The sequence below is a fragment of the Camelus bactrianus genome, chromosome 5 (genome assembly GCF_048773025.1).
Source record: "Camelus bactrianus isolate YW-2024 breed Bactrian camel chromosome 5, ASM4877302v1, whole genome shotgun sequence".
NCBI classification, from domain to species: domain Eukaryota; kingdom Metazoa; phylum Chordata; class Mammalia; order Artiodactyla; family Camelidae; genus Camelus; species Camelus bactrianus.
In genome coordinates, this window is record NC_133543.1 from 77,467,930 (window position 1) to 77,492,129 (window position 24,200).

Consider the following 24,200-nt stretch of genomic DNA (forward strand, 5'->3'; position numbering starts at 1 on the left):
GATGCAAGACATAAAAGTCCATAAAAAAGGCTGTCATGACCCTATGGTTGCCAGCCACAATTGCCATTTACTTATTAAACACCATCTTCTAGAAACAAAGATTTCTTTGGTGTTCTGTCTTGGTTTACACCTCACTCCTACTGACATTTTATTTTTGCTCATATATTTTCCCTTCATACCCCTATTCTTTACTATAAAATTATTTTGTATTATCTTCTTTAAAAAGTCACTTTAGGTTATTTCAGAAATAAATCAGCATCTAGACTAATGATTATTTTCTTATACCTTTCAGAACTGCAATCACATCTGAAATAAAAGTCAGGGACATGATTTAAAATAGGGGAAAAATGGAAGACAGTTCAAAAAGGCATGAGAAACCTATTAGAGTGGGATTCTTAAACTGGTCCATCTAATAACTGCCTTCCAAACAGCTAAGTTTTAAATTAGTGGTTCACAACTCTCACTTTTCAGGTATAATTCTCAAAATAATAGTCACCAAATGCTAAATAAAATACACAAATGGCCAAAGATTCTCTATGTAAACTATAGAAAGCACAGAAGTACCTTAAAATACAAAGAAAATATTTTTATTTGTATAACAAATATTCTAAGAAATGATGACAGTTGAAGTGATGTCACGACATAAATAGGTTTGAAATGTTGTTGATTAATCATTTTGTTTTATTCAACCTCTTGTCAATTATTTTAGAGAGCATCTCTGGTATACTTCTGACTGAATCTCAAGCATGATGTTATCCAGGTGATTCAATTATGAAATCTTTTGAAGGAATGGTTCCTTCCATTAGTCCTCATTATCTCTCTTTTTTTTCTTTTTCTTCTTTTTCTCTGGACTCTGAAAATAACCAACAAGAATGCCTTTGAAAAAGCTGTAAATTTATAGGTGATTCAAAATAACTTCTCCTTATAAAAAGCAAAGATCTATTTTCCTTGAGAACAAGTTTTGGGGAAAGACTAAAATTTAAAAATATAAAAAGCTCTATGAAAATGATCTGCAGCAAATCTTATTCTCTCTCATCCTCAAACCAAACTCATTCTGTAATATGATCCTATGTTTTAGAAATGGCCTTTTATAATACAAACACAACGTTTTAATTTTACTTCCTAATCAATGAAATCGTTATTTTAAAAAAACTCCCTGTTCATTTCTCATATACAGAGTTTAATAAAATATGGAGACCCTGCCCATGTCAATAAAGTAGTGGTAATTAAAAACAAACATACAGCAACTGCTGTGCTGGTGCATGGTTCTTCCTCAGAAAGTGGTTCTTCCTTAATGTGTTTCTTTTTGTCCTTTTTCTTCTTCTTCTTCACAGGTGTCTCCTGTTCTTCCACCACTTGTACTCCTTCTTCCTCTACTTCTACTACTTCTTCAACTGAAAACGTGTCAAGACGCAACAATTGACACTGTATCAGACTTCTTTCCCCAACAACTCTTTGGGAGTCTTAGTGTTTCCTGTCATTCCGGTCAAGTACTTAATGTTTAAAATATATATTTTAATAATCGCAACGGTCTTTCAAACACCTACCTAGTCTAATACCACTAACTTTACAAATGATATTAAAGCTCAAAGAGAAGTATATTTCTCACGATCATGCAGCTATATACAGAAATCAAGTTAAAACAAGTCATCTGATCTCCAAACCCACTGTTTCTTGGGGACTAGTCAATTATATTAGAAATGATTAAAGTTTAGAGTTAGGAAACCTGGGTTTATTTATGTTTATTCAACCTGTTGTGACCCTGACTAAGTCATTTAACCTCTGTAAAGTCAACTTCCTCATCTTTACAAAATTTAGTATTATCTATCCCATTGGACTGTTTCTAGGATTTAATGAGGTAATAGGCAAAATGCTTAGCACATTAGAATGAGGACTCAATAATGGGTAGCTATCATTAGAAATTCATTGACCAAATACTCGTTTAGTACCTACTACAAGCCAGGGCCTGCTCTAGATGACTGGAGATACAGCAAGGTACAAAACAGACAAAAACTATATAAATCTCTCTCCCAAAGGGTTTTGGGGGAGAGAAGTCTGATACAATGTCTACTTTTACTTTAGTAGAATGGAGAAACAAACAAACAAGATTTTACATAGTAAAAGCAGGAAGAGGAACACTTTGGATGACAATACATTCGGACATTTTAGACAGGATAGTCAGGCAATACCTAAAAGAGGAAAGAGAGTGAATAATGCAGCTATCTTAAGAGAAAATATTCCAGGAAAAGAGAGCAAACGCCAAACTTATTTTAGGAGAGAAAGGGAGTTGGAAGATTCATGGAATAGCAAGGAGGCCAGTGTGGCTGGAGAACGTATAGAATCAGATCAGAGGGCTAAATGGGGTGCCACTGTGGCTACTACAGTAAGAATGGCAATGATGGGTATGTTAAGTGGTTAGATTGTAGACATGCTTTCAAAGTAGAATTAAGAGGATTTGCTGCCAGAATAGATTTGGATTATAAGAAATAGTCAACGTGAAAGGCCAAAGCAACAGCAACTAGGATTGCCATTTATAACAGGGAGAATATTATGGAGCAACAGGTTGGGAGTGGCAAGGATCCAGGAATGTTAAGTTTGAAAAGCTTAATGAATATACAAGTGAAGATACCAATCTGGAATTGAGTGCTTCAAATGCTACTAATGAGTTTATAGATCTCCTTACTGTTCAATAAGAAAACAAACACAGGAGTTAAATAACTTGTTTATGCTTTTTCATCCAGGGCAGGAGTTTGTATGTGCTGACAGTACAACTTTTAACCACTAAGCTATTTAGAAACCAAAAATTAGTCACTGGTTTGATGCCTCTCTTGCTAGACCAGCTAGTAGGCACTCGACACAGGTGCAGCTAATAAATGAGGGGACTCACTCATCAACTTCGTAAGAGCCTAGTTTGCTGGAGAGCATCTATTAAATATTATTGCTATGATGGCAGGCTACCCAATTATGTTATTTCCCTAGTCCTTTCCCTGCAACAGAAAGAATGAAGTACTGCTGCATCAATTCCATGTTAAACCAAAACAAAAATATTTCAGCAACTAATTTAGAAACTGTATTATCTTTTTTTCTTCTATTTTAAGCTGATTCTCAAAATGGTTCACTTGGTTGAAACTAAAGTTTTGGTAAACCTAGTATAATTCTACATATTCAAACATATGCTGCTCACATTCCTGTATGAAATATAATAAATTTAACAATATGCTAACTATTCCCAGAGAACATGACAGTTTATTAAAACACCATTAGCTTTCAGTATGGGTGGTTTCACAATAAAGTTCAATTGTATGTACTCTCCCAAGACTTACTAAGCCTATACTTCTTAAGGAGTAAGAGTATAAATGACATTAAAAAATTCAAGCTAACCTTTAATCTTAACCTTGGCTTTTTTAGCCTTCTTTTCAATAACTTCATCTTCTTTGTCTACCTGTTCAATCTTGCGTTTTTTAGAACAGGTTGGCAGTGTGGAGTCACCAGAAGGATCGTAAGTCTTCACTTCACTGAAAGAGTCACAGAATTTTAGAGAATCTCTAATCGAATAATTCTAAAGAGATTTAAAAGGAAACACCATTAGGTAATACAAGTATACAACATTGTTTCATTTTAGTGGCATTCGGCAGTTTATGAAAACTAATAGATTCCAAAAGGTAAAGAGGTTTCAATATTTTCTAGGTAGGTCAACCACACTTTAGGAGAAGTGGTGAGCTGCATGAATTCTGGTTTAGTAATCAACTTAGTGACTACAATACAGAAAAATATCCAATTAGCATCGGGGAAAAAATGGAGGAAATCTCTTTACAACAAATGATTATATAGTAGAGAGTAAAACCTGAACCAAATCAAATTTTAGAACATTAGGCAATTCAATGAAAAAAAAAAAAAAATCAAAATCAAGTTTAATACAGAAGACTTCATCACAGGATTCTAAGAGCCAGAGAAATAAGAAGGGATACTTATGGATAAAGATACCCTAAAACCCAAATGTTTGCTTTTGTTCTAAGAAACTAGAAAGAAAAATTAAAGCACTGAGTGCTAAAAATGTGAACTAAATCTCTTAACTAGTGCTTTAAGTGCATGTGTTTAAAGTCATAAGCATAATGGCATGGGAACATTAAAAAAATTGTACAAAACAAGCTAAGAAATGTTCTATTAAGCTGACTTTGTAGACTCATGGCTGTTAACTTTTATAGGTTTAAACCATTTATAATTTAAAAAAAAAAAAAAAAAAAGAGTGACTAGGTTCTCCTGGGCCTCTTCCATGTAGACACGTTATTAAAAAGAAAACCCAGAAAACAAAGATCCACATTTTTCAACTGAAGACAACAAATTAGGTTTAAAAAAATTACAAAATATATGGCCACTGTAGAAAACTTGGAAAACAATTATGAATGTGTGTACTAAAACATATAAATACGTAAGTACATTATATATAAGCATACATGCACTTAATTATAAGAATGTAAAAATGTATATGATTAAAAACTAGAAGTGAATATGGAAACCTGTAAATGGCAAAGAATTAGGGGGATACTGACTTGCTTAAGTCTATAATAAAAAACTGCTGTCAACAATTAACATTTAAATAGCAAAAAGTGTTCATTCATCCTCTCCTGAATGTACTCACCTTTTATGTTCATATTTTTCTGCTTTTGCTAATGCCTTTCCTGTTCCACTTATTTTCCTTATCTAAGAAAAGAAAAATTATCAATAATTTTCCAAGGCATAATCTATTATATATACCCTACCAATTCTTGGTATATATTAAGGAAACTATTAACAGCAGGCACAAAAAGAATATATTAGACATACTAAAATGTATCATAAAGTAAAACTCTTTTAACAGGTGAAATGAAAAGTACATAAACTACTTGGTTTATTAACTTTTGACAGGTAATATTTCAGCAACAGGCAGGATGTGGTTCTTACCCCTCTATCTTCCAAAGTTCTTAACCTGGCCTCTAATTTGGCTCTGTTCTCAACTCCCATTGCAGAACTGGAATCTTCACCAAAAGCATCATACCGGATGGCCAAAACAGTTTTGGCTGCCAGCATTCGAGAAATCTAAGAGAGAACCTGAAGTTAGAGGCATTCAAACTATATCCCAAGTTGGGATGTAAAAATTCTCTCAATAATTTATTAATGAGAACACTATAGCAAATCATTAACTCTGTAATTCACTCCAGAATTTTTTAAAATCAAGAATTACAAAAATATTATAAATCATGCGTATCAAGCAAGCCATCTATCTTCTATTTGAATCTTTGCTTCAACATGATGGTTAACTGGTTATATACATAATCACTATATTCTTGGTGGATGAAAAACTCATAGTGCAGTCTATTCTTCCAACATCTTCCTTTAGTTTCTATTAAGTAACATTAGTCTACACCATGAGGTCATCTAGAATAAGCATAGCCCCCTTTGCAAGTTAATAAGTATTTTATTATGAACCCTTTATTTCTCCCATCACGCTGCTCTGAATTGCATAAAATTTCAGTTTCTGTCCTACAAAAAGCTCAAGAGTACTTAATTGTTTAAGCCTCAGTTTTCTTCTCTGTAATAGACACACCCACCACTCATAGGGCTATTAAAAGGATTCACCAAAATTCTATCAAGTGTTTAGCACAGTGTACGTGCTATTATTTTTTATAGTTTATAAATGTTAATGTTAAATTGGTTTCCTCCCACACAGAAAGCTTTTGATGTGCCTTCCCCCCAACCGGTGGATTCTAGAAAAATACTAAGGCAGCAAAAGAGAATGGCTTTAACAGGACCAATAACACCTCTAATATTTTCTTTCAGTGTACACAAGTGTTTAAAGAATTCGCTATTTTTTAATGAAAAAGAACAATAAGACTTAATTGATTACTATAGAGTAGGAGGAAAATGGATTGTTTGGAGGAAGAAAAAAAGGCCTACCCCAGAAAAATTGTAACTCACCTTTCCTTTGTGTTTGGGACTTGTCTGGCCTACAAGTGAAGCATGATAAATGAGACCATACTTAGGGGTATCTCGCCTAGACTTGAGGGCTCTGAACAGTGCCTTTTCTGCTCCAAGAATCTGAACTGTAGAAGCTGCATGTTTGGCCAAATTCAAAAGAGAACCTTCAAAGAAAAAAAAGTAGTTATCAGCAATGTACTTTCAAATATTTTAAAGTTCCATGTATTAAACAAAAGACTTATAATCTAAGTATTATAGCCATCAGAGTAAATAAAAATTGTATGCAATACAGGATTCTATTGTCTGGAATTCCCCCAAATTCTTGATGCCTCAGCATTTGTGATTCATCCATTATCTATGACAAAATGAAGGTTATTAGTTCAGTTTTACTAATTTGCCTTACGAGATATTACTATTTTATATTTCATTAGCATACCACATGAGACAGAAACATGTATTCACAGACACCACCCAATCTAGCCCCCATTTTTCTGAGATGTATTTTGGATGTCAAATATTCCACTACTTTAAATATGAAACATACTTTCATACAAACAAAAACTTATTAGGACATCTCAGTAGAAGTATGTGATACATTTCTTGTACTTTATTTACCCCTGTTGTTTAAGATATGGATGAGGAGATATAAGCACAATAACCAGGTATTGAAAGTTGCTGCTTTGTTAGATGTGCTAAACAGGTTTTTCTGTCAGAAAACACCAATAGTAATGCAGTCACCCAAACCACTAGATACATGTTTAAAATTCAACAAACATTTATTTGTTAACCTCTGCATTTCTTCCGCTACAAGTTTAGCTAAATCTATGAAATTTTGGATGTAGACAATAAAACCAGCCCAGATGATCCTATCCTTGCAGATATCTGAATGGCATATTTGTCTGATAAATGATGCAGGTAAAGGAGCTATTCTAGTTTAAACACTTTGATGTAGATGATACATTAAGATCTTCTGTGATGGACTATGTCTTTAGTTATATAAAGTAATAAATTAATACTTCACTGTATTTGCAAGTGTTCAATTATACAGTATCTCCTAGTATACCATCTTTACAATATCGCCATACATATGGATTATGTTTTATTATAATCACTTACTCAAAATATTTTTGCATGTCAAATATAACAGCATACTCAATAATGAAACAAATTCTTGATCAAAGATATATATATCATCTGCTATGTTTTATTAAAAGTATTCAAATTTTAATCTGATGAGGTTTTTTAATATAATGAAATATAGAAACACCTCAAAAATATAGTGGATTTGGTTCCACACCACAATAAAGCAAGTATTATGATAAAGCAAGCCACACAAAACTTTTGTTTCCCAGAGCATGTAAGTTATGTTTATACTATGATAGTCTATTAAGTGTGCAATAGCATTATGTCTTTAAAAATGTACATATATTAAAAATGCCTTATTGCTAAAAACATGTTAACCATCACCTGAGCCTTCTGCAAGTTATAGTAGTTATATCAAAGATCACTGACCAAAGATTGACTCAACAAATATAAGAATGGAAAAGTTTGAAATATTATGGGAATCACCAAAATGTGGCACAGAGACATGAAGTGAACAAACGTTAGAAAAATGCTGATGGACCTGATCTACACAGGGCTGCCACAAACTTCTGAATTTGAAAAAAAAACACAGTATCTGTAAAGGGCAATAAAATAAGGTATGTCTATACTGATTTTATCCTCCTGCATTCATCTGATTGTTCTAAGTAACCATAACAAAGTTCTGACAATGGACCTCAAGTGTCTCAGAAGAGGTAGTGACTAAAGATGCCTTCATTATCCAAAAGGAAATCAGGCATACAAATAAAAATCATCATTGAACACTTGGTCCTTAGTCTTTACCTATATACCATTTACTACATAAAATTACTTTAATAACTGAAGTTTAAGGAAAAAATCCTACCTAGAAAACAACTCAACTCTCAACACCCATGTTCACAAATTACATTAAAATCATCACCTGCGTGAGCAATAAGCCGTGCTCCAACTAACTCCCCAACCATGACTGTAACATTGGGGGCAATGGCCATCATTCGATTTTGCAGATATTCATAGAGCTGTGTTCTATATTCAGAGATTTCAATCACCTAGTGGAAGGAACAAAATGAATATGTCACAAAATAACTTAAGAGTATAAGTAGTATAAGAGTCACATGTCTAAAATATCAGAGTCTCAAAAGTAAAATAGAGCAATTGTGCAATCCTGGGAAAATTAATCATTTCTCACCTCAGTTTCCTATAATAGGGCTATTGTGAAGATTCATTAGATAATGTATGTAAACAACCTAATACACTGCCTAAAAATAATATCAATATTACTGTTATTTAAAAAAACACTTCAAGGACTAGACATTTGTGTCATCCTCTGATTCTCGTATACGTATCTTCAAACGAGGGGAAAAAAATTACAGGCTATAAACATAAATTAGAATTAAATAACTGAAGCTATAGTTCTGTGTCTTAATGAATTTATCATTTAGACAATGCTAGCAACACAAATCAGATACTACTCTTCATTTTTAGTACATATTTCCCCCTCTAAATACATAAATCAAGATGGCATCAGATGAGGTAGTGACTGAACACCTTCATATTTATTTATCAGGTGAACAATACGTTTAAAAATCATCATTGCCATCAGAAAACTACACAGCTGGTACCATCACAACTAGTTTCTCTGTGAGTATGGTTTACCTGGGTACAGAGATGCAGAATGTTGCAAATATCTTCTTCTGAAACCTCTGTTCCCATAGATATTTCTGCAGCTGCTTTCACTTCTGCTTCCACTTCTTCCGGCAGTAACTCAGAAAGTTTGGCCGAGGCATAATTCTTTCTATCGCCTATAGAATGTTTGCAGAGGATGAGGGAGAATCACTCTTGAACAAATTATATAAAATCCACCAAACAGTCAAAAGAAAAAGTAGAGATAAGCCAATGAAAAGGGTGCCTAAACAAAACAAAAAGTGAACAAGTTTGACCTAGTAATTTTCCTCATATAAAGGCTTGATTTTGGAGATTAAAACCTCTCCCCACCACCTCCCTCCAAAAAAAAAAAAAGATAGATAGATAATAATAATAATAATAAAAAAACCTAAAATACACCATGGGATAGGACTTATAATATTGTGATAATTTGTAGCTAAGATTATACTAAAGCTAGGGCCATGATTTCTTGGGGGCAGTAATATGGTAATATAACATGAGCCAAGTAAGTCATACTTATCAACAATCCTCAGGTTCCTCTACTAAGAGTATTACCATACTAATAGTAGACAACATAACACTAACAGTATAGCTAGTAATACTATTTTAAAATATTATTAGTAGTATTATTTTAGGCTATCCCCCATGCCCAAGTCCACAGTTGTCCCTATTAATGGCATTTTCACTGAGACACATTCACCATAAGAAGCCATTTCTAAAACAACCAAATTAGAGAACCATGTTCTCTGCTGCACAAGCCACTCAAATCAAAGTTAAATTTGTTCCCAGAATCTAACAGACATTAATATGGCTCCACTCACAAAACACAGAAGACATAAAAAAACTGGGAGTTTATGAAAAAAAAAATCTCATCACTGAAACTCATATATTAGGATTCAAATAAATCACTATTCTCAATGCCTTAAGGTATAAAGTTACTCACCAACTTTCTGTAAACACTTGCAGTATGTCAAATTATCTGAAATAATTTTTCCTAATTCAGGGAAATGCCAGCCATACCATTCTCTACACCGCATAATGTAGTTGTTTAGTTCTTTATCTAAGTCATCTAACAAAGCTGCAGTAGATTAAAATAAAAAGAGAAAACAGGAACGTAAAAGGGTTTTAAGAAATACTGTGATGAATAATACATAAATCTACCATTTTAAGCCATTTTCAAGTACTCATTTCAGTGGCATCAAGTTCATTCAGAATGTGGTGCAATGACCACCACTATCCATTTACAGAACTCTTCCGTCATCCAACCTGAAATTCTGTATCCATTAAATAATAACTAACTCCTCAATCCCCCTTCCCCAGCCCCTGGTGGTGATCTCATCTACTCTCTATCTCTATGAACTTGTCTATTCGAAGAACCTCATAAGCAGAATCACACAATACTCATCTTGTGTGTGGCTTATTTCACCTAGCACAATGTTGTCAAAATTCACCTACACTATAGCATGTATTACAACTTCTTAAGGATGAATAATATTCCATTGTATGTATATACCACATTTTCTTATCCATTCGTCTGTTAATGGGTTGTTTCCACCTTTTCACTGAAATTAATGCTACTATGAACACAGCTGCATTAGTATCCAAGTACCTGCTTTCAATTCTTTGGGTGTATACATCTAGAAATACAATTGCTGTTTAAAGGTATTTTTAAAATTGGAAATTGTTAAGACTCTGATGTCCCAAAATCACCAAATGACATGGGAGAATGATCTATTATAAATATAGGCAAGTGAAAAAAGCAAAATAGAACACAACACAGATCCTACTTACAGTTATATCATTTTTTTATGGAAAAAGACAAGTTAGTTTACATTAATAGTATAATTCACATTATACCAAACTAATCAAATTATAGTTAATTTTCCCTTTTTCTAACCTGTATTTTCCGATTTATTTACTTTATTTACTAAAAGTTCTAGGTGATCTCCTCTTTTCTCCTCAACAGATTATAAAAGATACAATTTTAATACAATGCAAGGAAAAAACCATGAAGAGACAAAAACAGATTAGACCTCACATGTACTATACTTACAAATTGCCTGAACAATCATCGTGTCCACTTTATCAGCACTAAATTTCAATCTATATCGGGACAAGCTGGGGAAAGAGAGAAAATTACAAATTACTGAAATAGCACCTAGCAACAGCATTTAATTAACATCTTAAAAAAAACTTTTATCCAAATCTCTCTCCTCGAGCTATATTGTTTTATTTTCTTCTACATGGGAAAATTAGCTCAACAATAATCCAACAGTCAAGATCCAAAAATACATATTTAAAAAGAAAGTAATACATCTGTCCTGCTATAACCTGTACTTCTGTAACGTGAACTAATTTATGAACAACAAGTGGGATAGCACTGTGTAGTCCAAGCCATATTGGTTCATGCATGATTTTTGCAGCATAATTAATGCTTTATACGACCAGGTAATAACAAGTTCAGCACTACAACACCTGAAAAAAGAAAGTCATGGAGGAACAAAACTGTATGTAAGAGTTTCTTAATCTTGGGGTGCTAATACCTCAGGCCTGATTATTCTTTGTCGTGGAAGTATCCTGTGCGCTGTCGGATGTTAAGAACACCCCTGGCCTCAACCCATTATGTTAGTAGCAGACTCCACCCTCCAGGTTGTACAACCAAAAATGTCCCTATACACTGCTAAATGTCTTCTGAGGGGTATTGATTGCCTCTGATTGAGAACTACTGCTGTGTACAATGCCAATTAATCTTAAATTTGGATCCTGACTCAGTTTAGCAATTTGTTCTCTCTTACAAATGTTTATTAGAAAGTTCTTCTTGACTTTTATGCATTTTGCTCATCTCTCATCTCAACTTTAACCCCCTCATTAACCTATGCTCATTTTTAATTTGTTCAGAGGTACAAGCTTTTGTAGTATTTCTTACTATTTCTTAACATGTCTTCTAAACTGCATTAATATTTTTTAGGGTTACAAAGTTACATAGGTTTGAGTGGTATACCATTAATCTTGTTTTTTATTTCACAAATCCTATTTATTTTAGTGCAACTTCACAGAATGCCAAGCTTCTCAGGAATACATATATCACAGTTCAGCAGAAGTGTCTGTTCTAATGGACATCTGGTTAAACATGATAGGTTAACATGCTTCTCTTTGCCTCATAAAGACTCAAGAAAAACTCAATAAAAATCTGAGTAAAACGAGCAACACACACACACAGAGCAGAAGAGGAGATCATTAGTAGATGAGAAAATTTGGGGAGATGGAAAGTAGGCAGAGGAGTAGCAAATAACTTAGGAGTGAGAAAAGAGAAAGGAAAACCCAAGAACTGTGGCATCTAACACTGAAGAGATAGAGAATGTCTGTGATGAGGTTTAGAGTCCAGACAATGGAGCCAAATTGCCTGGGTTCAAATCATGGCTTCATCACTTACCAGCTGTACTACTGACTTTGGGCAACAATTTCCTCATCTGTTAAATGAGAATTATCACTACTATGTTCCTCATAAGATTCTTGAGGGTTAAGTCAGTATTTGTAACATGCCTCTAACAGTGCTATGTAATTGTTTATTAAACAAAAATAAGACTCTGGGGGACGGTACAGCTCAATGGTAGAGTGCTTGATGAGCATGTAAGAGGTCCTGGATTCAATCCCCAGTTCCTCCATTTAAATAAATAAGCAAAAATCCTTACCCAACTAAATTTTTTAAAAGGACTCTTTTCTAGTAAATCTCACCTGTGTGCCAGCCCAAGACACATAGCAGACATTTCACGTGGTTCTACCCCAGGGATTAATCCATCCATCTGTGAACGGATTCCTCTCATAAGTTCATTAACAACAGGACTGTGGATACAACTGAGATTCAGCTTTTCCTGTAAGAACAAGAACATCTGCATTAAACAAATAAAGAAATTTCCCTAAAATCACTTAAATAATCAAATGGTATTGATTTAAATATATACATTTCTCAGTTTCATAAAAGCAGTTTCTAGTGTTTATGGGAAGAACACTCGAATATACTATTGGAAGTCAAAATTGGTGTTTAAGCTTCCCAGAAGGCAGTCTGTCTACATGAATCAAAAACCATTCATAAATCAATAATACAATTTAACCTAGTAGTTTTGTTCTTTTTGCTGGTTTGAGGGATCTTTTTATTACCTTACATTATTTAGCCTCTTTTAAACATTATAAAGGTAATATACACAGATTTTAATCAACAGTACTTAAAGAGAAGGGAACTGAATGCAAAGCAAAAGTTCTGTTCCTTATGTCCTTGTTCTACTGTTAGTATCTCTTGAGTACTTCTAAACATTTACCAATGTTAATATATATGTATACACGTATAATAAAGCTTTATACAGTTTATGTTTTTACACACACCCTACACAAACAGGATAAATTTTGTTCTGTATACTTTCATTTTTTTCCACTTTGCAGTATATATGCTAACTCCACACAAATCTACATAGTTCTAGTTAATCAAATGCAAATGACATGCAGGCAAAATTGTGTCTGTTGTGTCACATTTTAAAGAAACAAATGTTTAGTATGTATACAAGAGCTATCCAGTGTTTTTCAAATGGAGTAACTGAAAAGAAAAAATTAAAAGATATTCATAATCCCACCATTCAGCAATTTGCCCTTCTGTGTACCTTTCTCTGTATATGTTTATTGTGCTAAAATTTAATGTTTTAACAGAAAAATATAAACTAAGACTTGTAGGCACTTCAAAGGATGAAGATAGAGCCTGTATTAGAGAAAACTTCTACCTGACAGTATTAGAAATAGTCTAAACAAACTTATTTATAATTCACAATCCTAGCTTAAAAAAAACCTTCAAATCTCTTTAGCACTTTCCTACCTTTAAACACCTATAACATAATAAAATCCTTACTTCAAGAACGAGAGGTATGGTTCATAAACCTGCACTGTTAGTACTTACTGTAATTATTTAAACTCAAAACTATCACCACTGGCTCCTACAATGTTTGGGTTTTTTTTTTTTTAAAGTTTTTTTTCCCTTAATTCTTTTTTTAGGGGTGGGGGGTAGGGGGAGGTAATCTGGTTTATTTATTTATTTAATGGCCGTACTGGGCATTGAACCCAGGACACGTGTATGCTAAGCATGCGCTCTACCACTGAGGTATACCCCCCCCGAATGTTCTGCCTTTCATGTTTGGGAGTCTATGTATTTAGACTTTCTTTCCATTGTCACTTTATGTTTAACCTCTAGCAAGTCTATCTCCTAAATAGACACATCTCTAATAAACACATACACTAAAAAAGAAATGTCATGACTCTATTTATATTGAAAGAAAAACATATGTGGCTAAACAAAAATATGGCAGGATATACATAAAATGTTACCATTTTTAGGCATATTCTTAGTCTTAATAATCATATTAGAAAGCAATTATTTTGTAGCCTAGCAAAAAAGATGAAGTATTCAAGTCTAAGAACTTACGATAAACAACTCATTACAAAGGCTAGACTTTGTAGTCACTATGCTGTACGGTGAGCTCTGATTAGAGGAACACTCTAACTTTACCTTTATGACCCCTCCCAGTTTAGCATCAGCTACGGCCAGGGGCTCATGGGCTTCTTTAACTATTTTCTTCAGAACTTTCTTCAGCTGCTTATTGATTTTGCCCTCCATCAGAGCTGTGAATGCTTTTTAGAAAAAAGAAAAACAAAAGTGTTAACTCAAAATTTTAACTGTTAAGGGCTTAAGATCTTATTTAAACTAAAGAAAAAAAACCCCTAACCAACCCAGTTCTTTCAAAAGAGCTGAATTTAACATTATTTCTGAAATGAGATGGAAAACATAAAAGTATTTTACAAGTTACACATTTCACAATCTCATCTGATCTTCCTACTCTTATTTCCACTTCAGAACCAGGAGTTAAATCAGATCCAATGTTCCCTTTTCTGTCATACAATTCTGAACTCAGAGATAGAATCCTAAGTTGTTATAAACAATCTATTCTAGAATGACAGATTCACTCTCCTATGTCACCAAAGACCAACTGGCCTAATGCTCTGGATTGTGAAATTCCATAAAATCCCCTCAAGACTGGTAAAAAGGAAATTTATTCATTTGGAAGGTTCTGAAACAGTGTTATTAGCATGTCTGAGTGGAGGCCTTATCTTTGTTAGTCCTTGATCCAGATATGTCATTAGGCCTCTGCTTGTAAACCTCCAGTGATGGAGAACTTACTACTGAAGGCAGCCTATTTGATTTGGAGACTGCTTTCATTTTTGGCAAGCTCTAAATGTGCTACTTTCTCTCACCCTTCCTTAGACCTATACTTAGAGCCTTTGGACCCACATGGACTAATATTAATACCTCTTCTAGTATTTGGGTTTTGGTTGAATTTAAAGTATGTACAGCACAAAGTGTGTTACAATTTCTAAAGTCTGGGTGTTTGTGTTTTGTGCTTAATTAGCCAGGTACTTGCTCATTCCTCCTAACCAAATTTCCATTCATATAAATTACAAGTCCATTTCATCTGTTATCTGAAAGATGAAAGGTGAGGACAAAAACCATCTGGCTACTACACAGAACTTAGAGGGGTCCCCACACTCTAAGAAGCTAAGATTCAAGCTATTTTTGAGTTCTAAAATTTTACATATTGCACATCACTGACTCCTAATTTACCTTTTTATAATTGTATTCTTCCCATACAAGTTTTGAATCTTTTATAATTAAAAAATTTTCTTCAACATCCTGCTTCTAGTTCTCAATCTTTCCTATCATTTACTTTCATGCTTTAACCTAGTGTTCTCCTTTATTTAAAGTTTCTTAAAAGTAAAATATCTTCTCTAGATCTATTCTAACATTTATAGACATTCATCTTCCTTTTATCAAAAAGCCATTAATTACTCTTCACAATATGTATTTTTAAAAGATGGTACACACAGATGGTGACAGCGACACTTCTCTACGGCACACTTTTCAGCATCGCTTAGCAGTCTTCCCACTTCATCCAAATTTAGGCTGGCCCCCAATTTTACTGTGGCTATTTGTATGATTAGCACATTTTAGCTTTTGAAACCAATATAAATTAACATTACACTCCAGACTCTTTCTTAGGCTACAGGGTTTTAAATGCATATCCTGACACTTACAACCCCTCAATTTTGGTTCTGTCATGTCAAAACTGCCTTATAACAGGCAGTGGGAAGTTAATTCCCAGGAAGGACTCTGTCGTCTTAATAATAAGGGGATATTCAACTTTCTGGTAAAAACAGATGGGAAAAGGCATTGTAGATTTCTATGACCAGATTTCTGACAGCTCAACTTTCTTTCCTTTGCTCTCCCCCCAAAAAACAAAACAAACAAACAAAAATATATATAGGTATATCTTTCACTGTTTTGTTTTTTAAGTTTTTTTTGGCAAGGTGGATGGGTGGGGTGGGTAATTAGGTTTATTTAATTATTTTTAATGGAGGTACTGGGGATTGAACCCAGAACCTCGTCCATGCTAAGCATGCACTCTACCATTTGAGCTATATCCTCCCCTCATTTACCCACAAATATTTATGTGCTAGAATCTGGGAATCTGATGGTGAATAACAGTCTCTGACCTTAAGGAACTTAGAGTAAGAGAGTCAGGAATGACTTTAAATTCTCATCTAGAATGGCATTTCCTCCACTTATCTTACATTATTTTAAGGAATACTAAAAGCTCAATAAAGAAATGAGATTTATGAAATTATGTCTGTTGTCTCATCACTAGGACTAGCTGAAGGATGTAATAGTCATCCATTCTTCGAGATCATGAAAAAATCATGCCCCTTTTTAGATACATTTATGCCTCTCTGTAGTTTTTGTATTTGAAACTCCCCCCAAAAAACTATTAGTTTTCTTTAATCTTTTAATAATAGTGTGCTTTTTTGAATAAAAAAAGTATATACCTGGAGAGCTGCTTTATTATTATTTTAACTCTAAATCCTGGCTATTCTCAACTTTACCCTTAGATTAAAATGATCAGAGAGCTGTGTACTTGACCACATTACCTTGGTCCCTTGTAGAACAGCTTTTACTGAACTGTGCTTCAGCATTATGCTGTTGGTTTCCACAGGGAGATCAACTTAACCACTTCTCACCTCTCATCACATGGGGGGAAAACCAGCCCTATAGTGAAAAAAGCTAACTCAATGTTGTCTCAGTGGTAGTGACGAATTTGAGTTAGATCACTTAAATTCAGTTCCAGAAAGAATGCATCATTGACAACATTGAATAAGGTTAACTTAGGCCACTGAAGCAAACAGTCTTTTAATAAGGATAACAAATTGCCAATTTTTAAAAAATAAAAAAGCTAGTCTTTGACTTTACCTGCCAATGCCTCTGCTGTATCCTGAAATTTCTCAAAATGTTTCAGCTTTACTCTAGAATTAAGGAAAGAAAAAAGTTATGAGTGCACACTGATTTTGCAAAAGCCGCATATTTAGGAAAACAGATGTTAAACTGTTTCCAAAGCATATACCAATAAAAGAAACCTTCCTGTCATTGGCTATTGGTGCCAACTTACATGTTCTTCATAAAACGACCAATTTCTCTAAATGTTAGGCTAGTAATGTATGAACTATTACAGAAGTTGTAGGCTTTGAAGGAAACTTGGAACAACAACAAAGAGGTCTGCTACCACATCTAAACCACAGGAAAGATGTTGAAGCTTCAACATAACCTCTGCTGCTTAAAGTTGGACACAGATGCCTCTCACTATAGAGCACAGAAGTGGCTTAGGAAAAGGTGCAAGAGTCTCTCTTACATCAGGAATCTCATGACACTGATTTATTCATCCAGTACAAGTGCAATTAAAAAACAGCTAACTGTGAAATCTAATTCCTGTTACCCTTACTTTACCCTCTTACTCCCTATTCACTTATGTGCAGGGCAATGTTATTTTATATCAAACTAAGTTAACTCATTGTTGTCTCAGTGGTAGTGACGAATATCTGAGTTAGATCACGTAGATTCAGTTCCAACGATACATCATCGACAACAGTGAATCAGGTTAACTCCGAAAACTGAAGTATACAGCCCTTTAAAAAGGTAAACGAAGTCTTCCATTTTGTCTAAAATAGTGTTATCTTAAGCAAGATTTTCTTACCTGGTCAGGGAACACCCTGGTGGTAAGTTAAGTGTATACTTAACAATACAAAGATTTTAAAAAAAAGTATCAATTTCATCTTATTCTGCCTCACTTCATCCCCATTTCCACTAGTCTGAAGTGGCATTTGTTCCTGTTTCTCTATACTTACATAAACGCATATACGGGTGTACACCACCACCTGCAAAAATGGGGTCATGCTGTATAAATTACTCTGAGGCATGGTTTTCCAGTATGTCATGCTTCTCTAATTGTTAAGTATGACATCTCTTTGGGTTCAATACTCTTTAGCAAACTTAAGTAGTTTCCTTCTATTCTAGTGAGTTTTTATTAGCACTAGCAGATAAATTATCAAATGCCCTTTGGCAACCAAAGACATAATCAAAAGATCAGTTAGGCCCTTCCTAGGGTCATACTCACTAAATGGGCTATTTCACGAGGTGATCCACAGATGGTGGAATAGCCATCCTGACTCTACCTTGAGGCAAAGCCAGCTCTCTCTCCGATCACTCATTTCTTAAGCTGGGCATCAAGATTATACTCTATTTTCTCACCAGAGACCTTGGGGAACACAGGTATGCCTTTCCAGGATTTACTAGCTAGTTATTTTACTACTCTGGGGGAGTTAAGAAATGAGTCATAAAGAATGAATAAACCATGAATGAAGTAAAAAACATCCGAATACCACTAATTTAGAGAAAGTATAAATTAAACCAATAAGCAGCCCATGCTTTTGACAATTATTACTTTTAACAAAAATTTATACTTAATTTATAATCAACTTGTACTTTCATAATATCTCACAAAATAGTAATTCTGGGTGCTGTCCAATTTAGTCTGCAATTAATACAAATTAGTTGGAATGGCCTATGCTTCAAACATGCAATCTAATAATTAGGCTCATGCCAATATCATTCCTGAAAGACTTCAAACAAAATTATGAATATTTTATGGACAGTAGGGGTGGGGGGGGGAGGACCACACAAAACAAAACAAAAACAAACACCCCTAAATGTCAACCCTAAGTTCTTAGTTTCAATATGACTCTGACTTACATTTTATTTGCTTTCTCTGGAGTTTCAAATTCTTTCCATAAACTATCAACCTCTTGGAGTTTCTTCTCATTCAAAACCTGTAATAAATATTTTTTAAAAAACTTCAAAATTCAAACGGTTTAGGCATATATAGCTATATATTTCAAGTATAACTGTACAAGCAAAATGAGGATGGTGGGAGTTATTTTTCTCTCTGAAATAACAAACCAGTTTTCTTACCCAGCATAAAATTTTGGTCAAATTGATAGCTAAAGTAGCCCATTTAATAACTGGATGGAATTTAGGTCTGGATGGGCTTTTGGTAAACTTCCTATTTTTTAAGAAGCCCCCTAACCCCCTCACAAAGTCTATCACATTTGCAGATCAAAATAATTTATCTGCCTACTTTCTATGAAATAAATTTTGTTATTTATTGTTATGATCATTCTAACAGGAAAGAAATATAGATTTCTCTAAAACTAAGATACTATTCGTTCTAAGATGCATCCTGATGTAAGCAATTTTAACATGCAAATGGGAAAAAGAGGCCCTTTTAAATCTATGAAACACAGTCATTAATATTTAGGTATGTGTTCTTCAAGACTCTTTGTCTATTCTACATTTTTTAATGCATACTTTTAGGAATCATGCTATACACTTACTGTATCATGGACATAATTCTAGGTTTTAACAAGAATTGCACTGTTTGAGTATACTATCATGTACGCCCTTATTAATAAATCTTTAGGTTTCTAAATTTCCATTATATCTGTAAGAAATACTTACCCATCAGAAACATATACATATTTTTGTATGTATACATGTTCTATTTCTATAGAACTAATTACTGGAAGTGGAGTTAAATGATCACATAAGAAAAAAAAGCTGACAGACTATCATCAAAATGCCTTCAAGAGATTCTATTAGTCTCACATAAATCAAGAATAGGGGGAGGGTATAGCTTAAGTGGTAGAGCACATGCTTAGCAAGCAGGAGGTTCTGGGTTCAATCCCCAGGTACCTCCTCTAAAAATAAATAAACCTAATTACATCCCCCAAATAAAAAAAAAATAATACAATAATAAATACTTCCAAAAAAGAGTGAATAAAATTTTTTATTTTCCTACACCCTCATCAATACTCTATGTGATAAGTCAAATACCCAAGTATAAGCTAGGGTAGGATCAATCCTAAAATACATTTCCCTTCATATTTAACATCCTTGAAACTGGGATGTCTTACAATTGATGGCAGGCCAGTTTAATTAGCAGTGTAAAATAATGGCATATTAAATTTGATGAAATATAGTATTTATAGATATTACACATATTTTTGCATGTATTTTATCAATGTCAACTAATCAATTAAAAACTACACCGTTAAGCCATATTTCATCAAAGCCATATCACAGAATATCTACACAGTGAGACTTATTACTCAGTTATAGCCTAGTACATATTTCCATGATAAAACATGAATATGACATTGTAAGTTGTAAAACACCTTTATTTTCTGTCAGACAAGTGTGGCAAGACGGTTTTAAGAAAAACTTATTGCATTTGAATTTAATTCCACACACAGCTGAATTAAATATATTTACAGAACTGGAAAAATAAGAATCAGAGTAATGAAGCAGTAAGTAATTGCAAAGCATACTACTGTATATCAAAAAATTACAAGCCACTAACAGTTCTACTTGTATGTCACGAAAACTTTAGAATCCAAAGACATTCCATCAAATCTCATGAATGCACTGAAACTTTAATTCAAAGTTATTTTGTGTGTGTGTGGCTTTTAAAAAATTTTTTAAATGGAGGTACTGGGGATTGAACCCAGGACCTCATGCATGCTAAGCATGTGTTCTACCACTGAGCTATACCCACCCTCCTCAAAGTTGTTGTTGTTATTACTATTATTATTATTTTGTTAAAGGATATTCACAGAATAGTCCTGATTTTTGGAAATAGTTTACTCAGAGAACACAGTTAACCATACCTAATGTTCACTGATTGTTGAGTGGATACGTACCAAATACAGGACATGATTCATGAGTAAAATTCACATTTTTTCTAGTTGAAAATCAAGTATATTTGAAAATAACATTTGGATAACAAAATAGGCATATTTAAGAGAGAGTATCAGTATTCTTAAAGTAACAAAGGAGATGTATTGAAATCCTGTTGATTCATGGCCACTCAAATGTCTCCAAAGACTTTGTTATGGCAAACAAAACCTTGGCTACTATATGTTCTCATTCATGCCACAATATACTGAAAAGAATATTACTAATAAAGTCTGAACAAAAATGTAGAAATACCTGTCTCAAATATTTAATCATTTATGTTTGGATAATGAAATCTGAAACATTTGTATACAAAATCCATTTGAAGTTTTAGAATTTTGGATTAAGACGGAGTAATTTCCACTTCCAAGTAGAAATGGTATAGCTGTTGTTACCATTAAAATCTTTAGCACTGCTATTATATTGTTGGCTACTTCCAATACAATAGGCACTATATGTACCTATTTACATTTACAATAGATGAGTTACATAGTATGTTAAGTTATAGCCAATAAAGCTGGAAAAATATATTGGTCAGTATTCATGTTATAACTTTGCTATACACATAAAAACTCTTCCTCGAGCCCTTAAGAAATAAAGGAACACACAACACTACGCTGCACAGCTGCACTGTACAATGCGACTACTAAAAATTTAAATAAATTAAAATTAAAAATTCATCTCCACAGCTTTACTAGCCATATTTCAAGTGCCAAATAGCTGTATGTGGCTAGTGGCTACCATATTGAGCCTCACAGCTACAAAAGGTATGGGATGAGTAAGACTAAAGGACTTCTAGTCTTATTCTGTGTGCCATGAGACATAAGGGACACGGGCTTGAGTTTTTGCAATATTCTAGAAATGGTAATAGTTTTTAGGGATTGTCTTTGCATTTATACATAACTTTGTTAACAAGGAATATTTTTGGAAAGTTTTAAAATTCTTTTTAAGGCACTGCATATATTGGATCATGATATAAAATGTATTCCTTACTGTGAACTGAGATAAAAATGTTTTAAAAAACTTTCTTAAAGCACTCTCACGAAAGCATGAATTTTATGCTACCAATATAATTTTATACTCCAGCACTTTAAAAGGTTATGGGAAAGGGCACTAATAACCCTGTATTGCACATCTATATATTTTACATACCATAATATTCACCCCTTTAAGGTGTACAATGTACTTTTTAGTAACTTTCACAAAACTGTGGATCACCATTTCCACAATATTCTGTATGTCTATTTTATTCAGAAAGAATAAATGCTACTAACTCAAAATATTTATAAGCAAAACAATATTTCAATATACACAAGCTTTTAATTATTTCTAATAAACCATTAATTTAACAATTTTGAGCAGTAACTTGCAGATAAATAACATTAATAGCTGCAACAGAACACTCAAGACTTATTTTTGTGGAGAATACTCTTTATTGATCGAAATCAGTAATGCATCAAGAGACATACTTTATGACTCAGGTCTTGGAACCATACAATTGCTAAGCCAAATCCTTCCCACCATTAGAAGCACCAAGTGGACAGTGCAGTTACCCCTCTCCACTTATCCTGATCAGTATACATAACATCAATTTAAATGAAATTCATCCACAGACACTGATTCAAAACACAACAGACCATGTTTGCCAAGAGAATTTGGGGGCATGTTCAGAACTCTATTTAAAAATTCAGAAAAGATTGAAAAAAGCTGGGGAAAAGCCTTATAGACCTGTTTCCCGGCTCTAAAGTCCTTTAAGGTCCCTTAAAATCGCTAATGCTGTAATTAAAGGCAACTGTAATGAGAGGAAAAATAAGCAAAATCAGTACTTGGTTTCTAATTACCTTATTTTTAAAAATACCAATATTTAATGTAGCAAATACAAATAGAAGTGTATTTTCAAATGTCATAAAAGAAACTTGGAAAATAAAATGAAAAATTCCCCAAATCAACATTTTTGTACATACCCCTCCAGGCTCTCTTGCACCCATACTACATAGTTTGATTCACAACCAGAATCATACTATATCTCTTTTAATCTAGCATTTTTGCCTTATTAGCATACGTATGAAAATTCTGTTTTTCGTTGCTATATTCGCAGAGCGCAGAATGCCTGATACTTGGGATAGCACTCAATTTACTAATTTTTCCTAACACCCGAATAGCACCCTACTACACGAATGTCCCATTGTTCAATCACATCCTTGCTGATAAACTTGTAAGTTCACTTCAAACTTTTCCTATTAAAACAAACAAATCTCAAATTGGTTTCCCGCCCAGATTTCTCCCCTAAGCTTCAAACTTGAAATGACCCTTGCATTTCCACGTCTAACCAGACATCACAAGCTTCACACTGCCCAGACTGGAACTCCTTAGTATCCTCCCTACCCCGACTCCCCAAATCCCTAAACCTTCTCTTCCCTACCACCACGCACTTACTTAAATCAAAAACTCACAATTCTTCAATCCATCAGCCAATCCCGTCAGTTCTACCTTAAAATTTTCTCCCGGTATTTCCTTCCCTCCATACTAACTTTGATCCAAGCAACTTCATCTTATCTAGATTAATGTAAAAATACCCGTGCTTCCTTTCGTGCATCCTATCCCCTGTAATCTAGCCTGCGCACTGCAAAGTCTTTAACTTCATTAAAAGACAAAATTAGATCAGGTCATTCCTGTGTTAAAACCTTTCCATCATTTCTCAAAACTCAAGACAAAATCCTAACTCTCTATCACAACGTGCAAAATTCTAATACGGCTCCTGCCCACCACTCTAGGCCAAATTCTCGAACAGAACCCGGCGCCCCAAACCACGGGACCACGTGTTCACCGAAACACGCGCCTCCCAGGCCCAAAGTCTTCCCCTTCCTTTCAGACCAGGGGGACAGAAAGGCACCAATGCGATCCTGAGTCGTGCAGTTCTCTCCTTAGGTCTTTCCCTCTCCTCTCCTGCCCAACACCCGCCTTCCCTCTGCAACAGCTCTATCTCCCACCTACCTTAAAGATGGCGTAGCCGACGGACGTTTCAAACAGCACCAACATGGTGAGGCTGGGTCAGGGCGCTGCGCGGCCCGCCGTAAGCTTTTAAACCAGTGAAAAAACACCAAATATTCGGCCACTACAGGCCCGCAAAGCCGCGGTTGGCCAAGCACCAGAACGCACGTCTTCCCGCAAAGAAGGCGACCACGCTGCCGAAACGTTCCACACTGCACTGTACGCAGGACGCACCGACGCGCTCCTCCTTCCTCAAGGCTTCTGGGATATGACCTCACTTCCGGCAGGTGACGTGCCG

At 34.3% G+C, this 24,200-nt stretch overlaps 1 protein-coding gene and 4 non-coding genes across 7 annotated transcripts; all 5 read right to left on the reverse strand.

Annotated features, from left to right (window-relative positions):
• Positions 1-571: 571 nt before the first annotated feature.
• On the reverse strand, positions 572-24,161 carry NOP58 (NOP58 ribonucleoprotein). Of its 3 annotated transcripts, none has more exons than XM_010971834.3 (15): positions 23,906-24,159; positions 18,872-18,948; positions 17,039-17,091; positions 14,249-14,370; positions 12,436-12,572; positions 10,754-10,818; positions 9,644-9,778; positions 8,692-8,837; positions 7,958-8,084; positions 5,956-6,119; positions 4,942-5,076; positions 4,640-4,701; positions 3,382-3,515; positions 1,243-1,394; positions 572-853 (listed from the first exon to the last, which is right to left on the reverse strand). In XM_010971834.3, exons 1-15 carry the CDS (start codon positions 23,948-23,950, stop codon positions 803-805), a joined length of 1,605 nt encoding a protein of 534 aa, XP_010970136.1. In that variant the 5' UTR covers positions 23,951-24,159; the 3' UTR covers positions 572-802. The 3 variants fall into 3 exon arrangements, with proteins under 3 accessions (XP_010970136.1, XP_010970137.1, XP_045363939.1); XM_010971835.3 differs by lacking the exon at positions 23,906-24,159 and adding an exon at positions 16,720-16,837 and having other exon boundaries at positions 18,872-18,954; XM_045507983.2 differs by lacking the exon at positions 572-853 and having other exon boundaries at positions 1,320-1,493; positions 23,906-24,161.
• LOC123613344 (small nucleolar RNA SNORD11) lies at positions 7,738-7,821 on the reverse strand. Its single transcript, XR_006720720.1, has one exon. It is a non-coding gene; the product is annotated as a small nucleolar RNA SNORD11 (small nucleolar RNA).
• Positions 8,552-8,637, reverse strand: LOC123613345 (small nucleolar RNA SNORD11B). The gene has a single exon (XR_006720721.1). It is a non-coding gene; the product is annotated as a small nucleolar RNA SNORD11B (small nucleolar RNA).
• Positions 16,857-16,943, reverse strand: LOC123613342 (small nucleolar RNA SNORD70). Its single transcript, XR_006720718.1, has one exon. It is a non-coding gene; the product is annotated as a small nucleolar RNA SNORD70 (small nucleolar RNA).
• On the reverse strand, positions 17,630-17,715 carry LOC123613343 (small nucleolar RNA SNORD70). The gene has a single exon (XR_006720719.1). It is a non-coding gene; the product is annotated as a small nucleolar RNA SNORD70 (small nucleolar RNA).
• Positions 24,162-24,200: the final 39 nt, after the last annotated feature.

What these genes read in the sequence shown, in the direction of transcription:
- NOP58 (XM_010971834.3), bottom strand. Translation starts at nt 23,950, where the DNA reads ATGTTGGTGCTGTTTGAAACGTCCGTCGGCTACGCCATCTTTAAG. An exon ending in TGTCTTGGGCTGGCACACAG is followed by an intron (nt 10,819 to 12,435) that starts GTGAGATTTACT and finishes CTCTTTCCCCAG; the next exon opens with CTTGTCCCGATATAGATTGA. An exon ending in GAAAAATATGAACATAAAAG is followed by an intron (nt 3,516 to 4,639) that starts GTGAGTACATTC and finishes TGACTCTTTCAG; the next exon opens with TGAAGTGAAGACTTACGATC.